Consider the following 13,390-nt stretch of genomic DNA (forward strand, 5'->3'; position numbering starts at 1 on the left):
TCAGATTTATCTATCACATGTACATCGAAGCAGGGAAAAGCGTCATTTGCACTTAACAACCAACACAACCCAAGGACTGTGCTGGGTGCAGCCCGCAAGTGTTGTCACACATTTTGGTGCCAACATAGCACAACACACAAAATGCTGGAGGAACTCAGCAGGTCAGGCAGCATTAATGGAAATCAATCAACAGCTGGTGTTTCAGACAGAGAACTTCATCAGAACTGGAAAGGAAGGGAGAAGATGTGGAATTTGTTGCCACAGGTGGCTGTGGAGGCCAGGTCATTGGGTTTATTTAAGGCAGAGGTTGATAGATTCTTGATTAGTCAGGGCGTGAAAGGTTATGGGGAGAAGGGAGGAGAATGGGGTTGAGAGGGATAATAAATCAGCCAAGATGGAATGGTGGAGCACACTTGATGGGCCAAATAGCCTTATTCTGCTCCTATGTCTTGTTGGTAAGTGAGGAGAAGAGGTAGGAGGTCAGTGTGGGGAATAGAAGCAGGAAGGGGGAGGGGAAAAGAAAAAAAACACTGGAAGGAGAAATTGATGTTCATGCCATCAGGTTGGAGGCCACCTAGACAAAATACGAGGTGTTGTTCCTTCATCCTGAGAGTGGCCTCATCGTGGCAGAAGAGGCTGCCATGGACCAAGATGTTGAAACGGGAATGGGGATAGGAGTTAACATGGTCGGCCATTGGGAAATTCCGCTTTTTGTAGACGGAGCAGAGGTGCTCGACAAATCGGTGCCCTATTTTAATTCCGATTTCACCAATGCAGAGGAGGCTGCATCAGGAGCAATGAAAGCAATAGATGATCCTACAGGTTCACAGGTGAAGTGTTGCCTCACTTGGAAGAACTGTTTGAATTCTGGGAAATGGAGACGCAGATGAGGGCAGCGTCAATGGAGGGAGGGAAACCTCATTCTTTAAAGGAGGAGGACATCGCTGACGTCCTGGAAAGGAAAGCCTCTTCCTGGGAAGATGTGGGGGAAGATGAAGAAACTGAGAAAAGGGAATAGTATTATTACAAGAGACAGGGTGGGACATAGCATGCTCATAACGTTCAGCAGAGTAACAGGTGGAGTAGACTTGATGGGCCGAATGGCTTAATTCTGTTCCTTTGCCTTATGGTCGACCACAACAAAAACACCAGAACAAAACAAGCCCCTTTTCCAACCATCAACTGGCGCTACATTCTCAGTAAGGATGAGTTAGCTTCCATCTATAAGGTGATAACACCCAGCTTTACCTCATCATGACTCCCACTGGCTCCACAGCTACATAACACTGACTACTTGTTCAGCATTCACATATTTCAGAGCTGCCAACTACATCTAAAATAGGGGTTCCCAACCTTTTTTGTGTCATGGACCCCTACCATTAATTGAGGGGTCTGTGGACCACAGCTTGGGAACCCCTGACTGACAGTAATACCACACATTCACACGAGTTGCCAGGATTTGAAGGTGTTGGCAAGGTCCCAGTCACTCCCACTCTCATGTACCTCCAGGCTAGAATCAAGCCAACTCCGAGAGTGATGCCCATTGCAACCGTTACACAGACCTCATCAGCTTCCCCACACATAAAATCAATACTTTTTGTTGGCATTTACAACCTTCCCCATTGGCCTTCACCATATGATGTGGCCTCTAGCACTTAGGGATGGCAGAATGTCTTGTTATCTAGGACTTCCCACAGTACACTGCTCTCTTGCTATTGTAATGGAATATGAGATTTTACTTCTCAAAATTTTGGGACTGGTTTTCCACACAAGTATTGGTCTTGGTTGGGTGGAGACATCTCTCTACCAAAGTAGGTGTAAGGCACTCCTTCCCTTTGCTAGCCTGCAGGTCACCCTTGGGCAAGGTGTAGCACCTGCTTAGCAACACCTCTAACACCACCCCCCCCCACCCTCCCCGATCAGGGTGACGTGAAACCATGGGATCAGGTGGTGGATGGTCGTATGAGCAGCCGGTGTATATCACAAGCCCTGGTTACGTGACCACCGACACCAGGCAGACAATCTCGAAACAGTATTGATGACAGTTGGAGTCACCCATCTTGTAAAGACACTGACCAGAAGAGGGCAATGGCAAAACATTTCTGTAGAAAAATTTGCCAAGAACAATCATGGTCACTGAAAGATGATTGCCCTCGTCATATAATGAACAAACAAACACGAGTAAAAAACAAAAAAGAAAGACTAGTTACTCATTGTAAAAATCCACACTACAGGATCAGACCTGAATTAGTTGTGGTCTCAGCCATTGCCATTAGTGGTACAGAGGTGTCCAGTTTAACATCAAGGTTTCAGGCTTCTGGAGGCGGCATATTATTACAGTGCCAGGGATCCAGGCTGAGTTCTGTCACCCTCTGCAAGGAGTTTGTACAATTCCTGCAACCTTGTGGGCTTCCTCCAGCATCACAAAGTCGCACAGTTCATTGGTCACATGGGTGTAACTGGGCAGTGTGGACTCATTGGGTTGTTACCATGCTCTATCTCTAAATAAGAGATGACCTCCTGCTCGCAGCCACTGGATGAAACCAGTTCGCAAGCTGGCTGTGATAGCTCTCAAATCAGGGGAAATTCCCAGGAAGGCTCTTGCTACACAATCTCACAAAGAGAAAATGTGTTTTTATGGCTCAACAGAATGAACAGCTTCTAGAGAAAGCCAACTCGCATGACGTTTAAAATGCAATATGTATCATGTACTGGCTGAGGGGGAGAAACCAGGTGTGGAAAGAACCTTACTTTCCAATTGTTACGAGCAATGACATTGCAATATTAATGACAGTTGAAGGTAATTACAATCCTTTAAACTTGGATCTAAGTGTAGATGCAACCATACTCCATGTCACAAAGACACTCGTAAACTTCTATAGCTGTACCGTGGAGAGTATTCTAACTGGCTGCATCACTGTCTGGTATGGAGGAGCCACCGTACAGGATTGGAAGAAGTTGCAGAAAGTTGCAAACTCAGCCTGCTCCTTTATGAGCACTAGCCTCCTGAGCATCCAAGACATCTTCAAAAGGTGATGCCAGCATCCATCATTAGTGACCACCAACACCCAGGACATGTGCTCTTCTCATTGCTGCCATCAAGGACCATGTACTGAAGACACACACCCAGTGCCTTAAGAATAGCTTCTAACCCTCCACCATCAGATTTCTGAACGGACAATAAACTAACCCATGAACACTAGTTCACTATTTTTGCCCTCTTTTTTCCCTTTTTTTTTTTGCTGTGTGTGTGTGTGTGTGTCTATATCTCTGTGCGTGTGTGTCTGTGTGAGTATAAATATACATACATGTACACAGTCAATATACTGTGCAAAAATCATAGGCATCTCATATATATCCTTTCTATCTGCTCTTTCAAACCCTGATATTTCTACAGCTTCTCAATTTCTTTCTTCCTGATGTTACTGTCATTCGGGAGTGCCACATCTATTACTATTGCTTTCTTCTGTTCGTTGTCCAGTACTACTGTCTGGTTGGTTGGCCAGTACCTGCTTATCAATTTGTATTTGGAAGTCCCACAGGATCCTAGCTCTGTCATTCTCTACTAACTTCTCAGGTGTTTCCCATTTGGACTTGGGAGGTGTCCAATCCATACTCAGCACAGATGTTCTTATACACAATTCCTGCAACTTGGTTGTGCCATTCAGTGTTTACTGTCCCCACCTGCATCTTGCACCCTGCTGGATGGTTTCAGTGGATTCCTTGCACTGTCTGCATCTTGGGTCTTGTCTGGTGTGAAAGACCCCTGCTTCTATTGCTCTTGTGCTCAGCGTCTGTTCTTTGTGCTGTCCCTCAGCCCTGTCATTTCCAGCAATTGACAGGACTTTCTTATGTCAGCCACCTATATCTGTTGATGGTACATCCCGTGCAGTGGCTTGTCCTGCCATGGCCTCTGGTCCTCTGGCTCTACTTCATCCACTTCCATTTCCACGACCCCTGCCTGCTATCTGAGGTATTCTCCTAGCAGGTCATCCTTAGGGTCCATCTTCCTGACATACTCATGGATGTTTCAAATTTCTTCCAGAACTATGGACTTTACACTTCCAAGTCTCTGTCCTCCTTTATTCTGGCAGGTGTACAATCCACCTGACATTGGACTTTGGATGGAATCCCTCCACGCATTGTTAGTAGTTTCCGGGTCTTGATGTCAGTGGCTTCCAGTTCATTGCTTAGCCAGCACACTATTGCGGCTAGGTATCTGATGACTGGTAGGGCAAATGTGTTGATGACTCTGATCTTGTTTTTCCCATTCAGCTAGCTTTTAAGGACTGGTCTCACACTTTGGAGGTACTTGGACACTGCAGCCTTCCTTGTATCCTCATCGTGTCTTCCATGCGTCTGCAGGATCCCCAGGTATTTATAGCTGTCCTGTACATCTGATATGTGGTCTTCAGGTAACTCAACTCATTCGGTCTTGATGAGTTTGCCTCTTTTCACTGCATCCGGCTGCATTTTTCCAGTCCAAATAACATCCTGATGTCTCTGCTGTCACCCTTGTCAGGTGGATTAGTAAGTCACCACCTCTTTCATTTCTGGCACACAGCTTGATGTCATCCATGTACAGGAGGTGGCTGATGGTCACTCCACTCTTGAACCTGTATCCATATCCACTCTTCGAGATGACCTGGCTGAGGGGGTTCAAGCCTAAGAACAGCAGTGGGGATAGTGCATCACACCCTGGTATATTCCACACCTGATGGTCACTTGTGTTACTGGCTTTGAGTTAACTTCTGGCATTGTCCTCCAATGGCCCATCAAGTTCTTGATGAAGGTCATTGGTGTCTTGTTGACCTGTACAGAGACAGGCACCCCAGGATCCATGTGTGGGGCACTGAGTCATATACTTTCTGACAGTTGATGCAGGCTGTGCTTAGGTTGGTTTGCCTGGTCCTGGAGTATCACGTCTGCTTTGTGTACCAGTAGTTGGTGCTTGGAGTCTCTGGTTCCATTATCAATCCCCCTCTGAGCAGGTCTCAGGAATTTACACGTTCCTTCAGCTTGGCAGCTATGATGACTGTTGTTATAGGCTGGTAGTTTGATGGTGTTGCTCCTTTGTGAGGATCCTTAATTATGAGTACTGTCTTGCTTGAGTTAGCCAGTCAGGGTGGGAGCCTACTTCAGGCAGCTGGTTTATTTGAGCTGCCAGGCTGTGTATGTAATGCTGTTAGTTGCTTCAGTCAATAGGTGTGGATCATGTCAGGCCCTGGTGATGACCAGTTCTTCATACTTGCTACCCGTTGCTGGACATCTGCTGCTGTGATAGTGATTGGTTCTTCCTCTGGGAGGTTGCAGAGGCTTGCTTGTAGGTCTTTCAGCCATTGAGCACTGGCTTTATGTGATGCTTCTTTCTCTCAGACTCTTCCAGTACTCCTCAGTTGCTGTTTTGGTTGGTTCAGGTACTGGTATGCTGTTGCTCTGGAACTGTGCAAATACTTCTCCTGGTTCTTTGGAAACGAGTGCATTTAGTTGCTTGGCCTCTGCATTCTTAGTGTATCTCTGTAGGCTGGTAGCCAGAGCTGTTAACTGTCGCTTGGCAATTTCCAGAGGTTCGGCTATGGACATACCCCGTACTTCCTTAGTATCAGAGGGCCAGGGTTCAGGTCCTGGTGATGGCGGCCTGGTAGGGGTCTTGGGCTGGACCCCTTGTGCTTATGCTACATCTGCCCACAAAAACCTTTGGATGACAGTGACAAGAACAAGAAGTGTCACGACAATTCAGATGTCGCCCGGACTAACAAGGTCCACAACAATGGTTGGGGAACCGGTACCATCTGGCGACCAGAACAAACCATAAATGGATGAGATTGGACAAAATGGAATTATTGGAATGCTACTTTAATAGCAACCCACATGAAAGAGTATATATCAAGCACATGCGGGGTCTCTGGCAACAACAAAGACCGTCGTCCACATTCACAGAAAATCACCTGGTTACCCAACGACCAAACATTGTCAACAGAGGATTGCTATCACATCTTGAATTGGAGGACATACAATCACGATGTACCACAACAACACCACCGCAGAATCGAGGTGATTGGGAATTACAAGTTGAAATCCCAGCTCCACAATTCACAGATGGTGCAAAGGTAACACACCTTGTACACAGGAAATGCAAGTTTGAACCTCATCTTGGGAAATATTGATGTTGGTTGCTGCAAAACAACGAGAAGCTCATAGCTAAACTGGAGACTGTCAATTAATGAACCAGGCTCCCCAGACTTAGTAACAAAATTTCATCAGACAGCTTGCTATAAGCAACCAATGAAGCACTACTCACAATTGCAACCTCCAACATAACTGAGACCAATAACCTGATAAATCCATCAGCAGCAGCAGTCCCAGAAATGCTGGGCTACCAAAAAAATACAATGGAGAGTACTGTCATAAACAACCCCCCCCACCCCTCCCGGAGATGATGATTCACAGCCAAATTGAAAACCACTAGGGTGGAAGTCAGCACACTAACTGAGCTGCAGAAAGGTGGGAAGAGGAAAGACTCATTTCGGCTACTAAGGGAAAAAAAAATATATATCTAAGACTTTCGCACAGTATTGTATACGCTATATTTCTTATTGAAATTTATGGTTTATTTTACATATTGCAGCTAAAGCTTCTGTTGGAGCAGCACCGTCATCAGACCATAGCAACACAGGAACGCTGTCCAAACACTGAGAGCATCTTAACATCAGAGGTGTTGGCAGATACCTCAACACTGTTATAGGAGCTTCAAGAGATAAAACAATTCAGGAATCGCATTTCAAGTAAAAAAAAATACCAATTTGTTTCCACACCTGTACTTCTACCCCCACCTCTTCACCATCCCTATCCCAAGACGAGCATAAATCATCCTTAATTTATTTCATCTTTGGCAGGCTTTCATCTGCCAAAGCTCCAGGTTCTTGAGTTCTCTTTCCAAACATCTCAACCTTTTTCTTCCTTTAAGGTGCTCGATCTTTCCCACTCCCATGACCAACCCTTTCGCCATTTGTCTTAACATCATCTGACAGTTCAGCATCAAACACTGATCATGCTCCCATGAATCAGAATCAGGTTTATTACCACTGACACTTGTCATGAAATTTGTTGTTTTGTGGGAGCAGTACAGTAGTGAAGAGCGCAAAATAGCCCTGGGGATGATTTTCCCTGTTGAAGGTACTACTGCATAAGGAACAAAGGAAATTAAAGACCATGAGGAAGTAGTATAATCCCACCAACATGCTCTGACATTCACTACTACCACTGACCCAATGTTCTATCTACCTTCCTGCCCTATCACTAACTTCAAACATCTGTCCGTCTTGAATAAACCCAATCACTGAGCATAAACAGCCTCCTGAGGTACAATATTTCAGATATGGAAAAATGTCCTAAGTTAGGAACAGAATGCAATGATTGTAATCCATTACGCTTGTTATAGAGTCATTGAGAACTACAGCACAGGAACAGGGCCATCAGCCCATCTCATCCATGCTGAACTGTTATTCTGCCTGGTGTCTTTGACCTGGCCCCCGGTTCATAGTCCTCCATACTCCTCCTGTCCATTACTTAAACAAACTTTCTTAAGTGCTGCAAGCGAAGGTGCATCCACCTTCTGTTGGAAGCTCATTCCACAATTACGTCACCTTCTTGAGCGAAGAAGCTCCCCCTCAGGTTCCCTTTAAATATTTCAGCTTTCATCTTTGATCTACCGAACAGTAGTAGTGAGATCGGAGATGGTATTAAACAGGAAATTAGAAATGTGTGCAATAAAGGAACAGCAGTTATAATGGGTGACTTCAATCTACATGTAGATTGGGTGAACCAAATTGGTAAAGGTGCTGAGGAAGAGGATTTCTTGGAATGTATGCGGGATGGTTTTTTGAACCAACATATCGAGGAACCAACTGGAGAGCAGGCTATTCTAGACTGGGTTTTGAGCAATGAGGAAGGGTTAATTAGCAATCTTGTCGTGAGAGGCCCCTTGGGTAAGAGTGACCATAATAAGGTGGAATTCTTCATTAAGATGGAGAGTGACATAGTTAATTCAGAAACAAAGGTTCTGAACTTAAAGGGGGGGTAACTTTGAAGGTATGAGACGTGAATTAGCTAAGATAGACTGGCAAATGACACTTAAAGGATTGACGGTGGATATGCAATGGCAAGCATTTAAAGGTTGCATGGATGAACTACAACAATTGTTCATCCCAGTTTGGCAAAAGAATAAATCAAGGAAGGTAGTGCACCCGTGGCTGACAAGAGAAATTAGGGATAGTATCAATTCCAAAGAAGCAGCATACAAATTAGCCAGAAAAAGTGGCTCACCTGAGGACTGGGAGAAATTCAGAGTTCAGCAGAGAGGGACAAAGGGCTTAATTAGGAAGGGGAAAAAAGATTATGAGAGGAAACTGGCAGGAAACATAAAAACTGACTGTAAAAGCTTTTATAGGTATGTAAAAAGGAAAAGACTGGTAAAGACAAATGTAGGTCCCCTACAGATAGAAACAGGTGAATTGATTATGGGGAGCAAGGACATGGCAGACCAATTGAATAATTACTTTGGTTCTGTCTTCACTAAGGAGGACATAAATAATCTTCCAAAAATAGTAGGGGACAGAGGGTCCAGTGAGATGGAGGAACTAGGCGAAATACATGTTAGTAGGGAAGTGGTGTTGGGTAAATTGAAGGGATTGAAGGCAGATAAATCCCCAGGGCCAGATGGTCTGCATCCCAGAGTGCTTAAGGAAGTAGCCCAAGAAATAGTGGATGCATTAGTGGTAATTTTTCAAAACTCGTTAGATTCTGGACTAGTTCCTGAGGATTGGAGGGTGGCTAATGTAACCCCACTTTTTAAAAAAGGAGGGAGAGAGAAACCGGGGAATTATAGACCGGTTAGCCTAACGTCGGTGGTGGGGAAACTGCTGGAGTCAGTTATCAAGAATGTGATAACAGCACATTTGGAAAGCGGTGAAATCATCGGACAAAGTCAGCATGGATTTGTGAAAGGAAAATCATGTCTGACGAATCTCATAGAATTTTTTGAGGATGTAACTAGTAGAGTGGATAGAGGAGAACCAGTGGATGTGGTATATCTGGATTTTCAAAATGCTTTTGACAAGGTCCCACACAGGCGATTAGTGTGCAAACTTAAAGCACACGGTATTGGGGGTAAGGTATTGATGTGGATAGAGAATTGGTTAGCAGACAGGAAGCAAAGAGTGGGAATAAACGGGACCTTTTCAGAATGGCAGGCGGTGACTAGTGGGGTACCGCAAGGCTCAGTGCTGGGACCCCAGTTGTTTACAATATATATTAATGACTTGGATGAGGGAATTAAATGCAGCATCTCCAAGTTTGCAGATGACACGAAGCTGGACGGCAGTGTTAGCTGTGAGGAGGATGCTAAGAGGATGCAGGGTGACTTGGATAGGTTGGGTGAGTGGGCAAATTCATGGCAGATGCAATTTAATGTGGATAAATGTGAAGTTATCCACTTTGGTGGCAAAAATAGGAAAACAGATTATTATCTGAACGGTGGCCGATTAGGAAAAGGGGAGGTGCAACGAGACCTGGGTGTCATTTTACACCAGTCATTGAAAGTGGGCATGCAGGTACAGCAGGCGGTGAAAAAGACGAATGGTATGCTGGCATTTATAGCGAGAGGATTCGAGTACAGGAGCAGGGAGGTACTACTGCAGTTGTACAAGGCCTTGGTGAGACCACACCTGGAGTACTGTGTGCAGTTTTGGTCCCCTAATCTGAGGAAAGACACTCTTGCCATAGAGGGAGTACAAAGAAGGTTCACCAGATTGATTCCTGGGATGGCAGGACTTTCATATGAAGAAAGACTGGATGAACTGGGCTTGTACTCGTTGGAATTTAGAAGATTGAGGGGGGATCTGATTGAAAAGTATAAAATCCTAAAGGGATTGGACAGGCTAGATGCAGGAAGATTGTTCCCGATGTTGGGGAAGTCCAGATAGAGGGGTCACAGTTTGAGGATAAAGGGGAAGCCTTTTAGGACCGAGATTAGGAAAAACTTCTTCACACAGAGAGTGGTGAATCTGTGGAATTCTCTGCCACAGGAAACAGTTGAGGCCAGTTCATTGGCTATATTTAAGAGGGAGTTAGATATGGCCCTTGTGGCTACGGGGATCAGGGGGTATGGAGGGAAGGCTGGGGCGGGGTTCTGAGTTGGATGATCAGCCATGATCATAATAAATGGCGGTGCAGGCTCGAAGGGCCGAATGGCCTACTCCTGCACCTATTTTCTATGTTTCTATCTCTCGTTCTAGTCTCACTTAACCTCAGGAGAAAAAGTCTGCTTGCATTTACCCTATCGATACCCCTCAATTTTGTATACCTCTATCAAATCTCCCCTCATTCTCCTAGGCTCCAGGGAATAAACCCCTGACCTATTCAACCTTTCCCTATAACTCAGGTCCTCAAGTCCCGGCAACATCTCTGTAAATTTGCTCTGCACTCTTCCAATTTTATTGATATTTTTCCTGTAAGTAGTTGACCAGAACTACACACAATGTTACAGTCTCACTAACGTCTTATACAACTTCAACATTTCAACTGTCGTACTCAATAATCTGATTTATGAAGGCTAGTGCCTTTAAGTTCAAACCCCACCTCTACAACTCACAGATGGCGCAAAGGTAATAAAGCTTTCTTTATGACCCTATCTACCTGTGATGCCACTTTCAAGGAATTATGGATTGGTATTCCCAGATCTCTCTGTTCTAACACTCCTTTTGCTGTATCCGCTTAGCCCTTGACATGATCTGTGGTCACACTGACCATAAGATAGACGAGCAGAATTAGGCCATTTGGCTCATCGATGGGCCAAATAGACTAATTTCTGCTCCTATGTCCCATTGAGTCTGCTCTGCCATTTCATCATGGCTGATCCATTTCCCTCTCAGCCCCAATCTCCTGCCTTCTCCCCGTATCCCTTCATGCCCTGACCAATCAAGAATCTATTAACCCCTGCCTTAAATATACCCAATGACTGGCCTCCACAGCCACCTGTGGCAATGAATTTCAGAGATTCATCACTTGCTAGCTAAAGAAATTCTTCCTCATCTCCATTCTAAATGGACATCGCTCTATTCTGTGGCTGTGCACTTCTGGTCCCCCACCATAGGGAGCATTTTCTCCACATCCATGCTATGAGGGCCTTTCAACATTTGATAGGTTTCAATGAAATTCCCTCCCCCCTCATTCTTCTGAAGAACTGAGATAAAGACTTTTACTGAGGAGTTTTGTGAAATTCAATGACAGCCTTCCTAAACAAGATAGTGTAAAGTTCAATAGCTGAAGCAGCACACTCATCACGTATGTTTTCTGTTTACCTTGATCAATCGTGATATTAAAAAGCCTCCTTGATAGCGATTGTACAGCTCCTCCCAGTTGTCCTTTAGAAACTTCCAGGCTGCTTTTCTCCCAGTTAAACTTCCACCTGACACTCCGCCAAGTACAAAGACTGTGTCCTGGGGACGAACTTCCTCCTGAAAGAACAACATTGATACTGTTAAAAAAAAAATAATAATCACTTTTCAAGAAACACTTTTCCCCCTTGGTTGTGTGTGAGCTCCACGAAGGCAAAAGCACTGTGTACAGAAATAAAACAAAGAAATGCATTTATGGCTCACTGGTGTTGTCTCAATTGTTAGTGACTGAGGTGTCCCCTAAAGCAGGGGTTCCCAACCTTTTTTTATGCCGTGGACCAATATCATTAAGCAAGGGGTCTGTGAACCCCTACCCGAAAGGCATCATCTCATCCAAGTTATAATTGATTCATGCTTGAACTCACATAGATATATTTTCAGATTCAGTTTTATCACATGTACATCGAAATATGCAGTGAAATGTGTTGCTTGCGTTAACAACCAACCCGCCCAGGACGTGCTGGGGTAGCCCACGAGTGTCACCACACATTCCGACGTCAACATAACATGCCCACCATGTTCAGCACAACAGCAGAACTCACTGGTTAGCAGTCAGCGTCTGTAGAAAGGAGTTTTCTTTTTGGCTCTTCCCCATCTCTGGTGGCTATGTTTGAACAGCACTTTCCTGATCACTGCCCTGCCCTAGACCAATTTTGCACAAAGTGATCATTAAATGGACCCAATCAACCACTGAATAATCGGGTGCTATGCTTTTTGGTTCTCCTTCACAATATTGTTAGAACCGTGCCAGGAAGATGTACACTTGCTGAAAGGTGTCAGTGGGATGGGGGCATAAAGATCGAGATCAGACATTTAATACTAGACCAGATTTAGTTCCTTAATAAGTTGGAACTGATTCCCCCTTCACTCATCTGGTTTAAAAGCCAGCAGACGTCTGGAATCAAGACCTGCCAGTCAAAATAATAATTTTTGTTATATAACAAGTTTACCAAATCCTTGCGATTTCACTTCTGTCATTCAGACAAATTTCCTCTGTAAAATAAAACACTACAAAGTTCTGCTAGTTCCCAAAGACAGAGCATTGATAAGGCATTGGTCAGACCATACTTAGAAGTAGTGTGAGCAGTTTTGGGCCCATTATCTACGAAAGAATGTGCTGGCATTGGAGAGGGTTCAGAGGAGGTGCATGAGGAATGAGCGAGTTAACATATGAGGAGAGTTTGATGGCTCTGGGCCTGTACTTATTGAATATTGAAAGGTCTAGATAGTGGATGTGGAGAGGATGTTTCCTATAGTGGTTGAGTCTTGGACCAGAAATCATAGCCTCAGAACACAAGGAGGTCCCTTTAGAACAGAGATGAGGAGGAATTTCTTTAGCCAGAGTGGTGAATCTGTGGAATTCATTTCCACAGACAGCTGTAGAGGCTAATTCATTGGGTATATTTAAAGCAGAGGTTGACAGGTTCTTGATTAGTCAAGGCATCAAAGGTTACAGGGAGAAGGCAGAAGAATGGTGTTGGGAGCCATGATGGAATGGTGGAGCAGATTGGATGGGCTGAATGGCCTAATTCAGCTCTATGTCTTATGGTCTATTGGGTTACAGTTTGAACAATTCAACCTGATTTGGAATGAATTCCAGTTCTGAATCATATTCTATGCAGCTTGGGCAACACTGCCTTATAGCACCTAATTTTAAAGGACAGAACAGCATTTATTAGTTTGTACCTTGTTTAGCATAAAAATCCTGCTGATAGAGAGAGAAAATAAGACTAAAAGAAAACACTGACCAACTAATATAAAGGAAAGTCAAATAAATTCACGGGGGTGTGGATGATAATACTGATACACTTAAGATGAATGGGAAGACGACTATTTACAGCCCAAAACTCCCACTTAGACTGGTTGGGCTTAATAACCAGCTTCTGAATGGCACATTTAAGATATTCATGGTTTTAAGTCCGATCCAAACTGAA

The 13,390-nt window shown here is 44.4% G+C and overlaps 1 protein-coding gene across 2 annotated transcripts in view; it reads right to left on the reverse strand.

Annotated features, from left to right (window-relative positions):
* The window catches only part of npepps (aminopeptidase puromycin sensitive), a 294,931-nt gene that overhangs the window by 21,459 nt on the left and 260,082 nt on the right, over positions 1-13,390 (reverse strand). The window contains exon 21 of one of the 2 annotated variants that reach the window (XM_072249568.1): positions 11,361-11,516. In XM_072249568.1, the coding sequence (XP_072105669.1) occupies positions 11,361-11,516 (156 nt within the window). Of the gene's footprint in view, positions 1-11,360; positions 11,517-13,390 lie in introns of those variants that run through there. The other variant, XR_011883929.1, reaches the window with a different exon arrangement.

The sequence above is a fragment of the Mobula birostris genome, chromosome X, assembly GCF_030028105.1.
Source record: "Mobula birostris isolate sMobBir1 chromosome X, sMobBir1.hap1, whole genome shotgun sequence".
Classification (NCBI taxonomy): Eukaryota; Metazoa; Chordata; class Chondrichthyes; order Myliobatiformes; family Myliobatidae; genus Mobula; species Mobula birostris.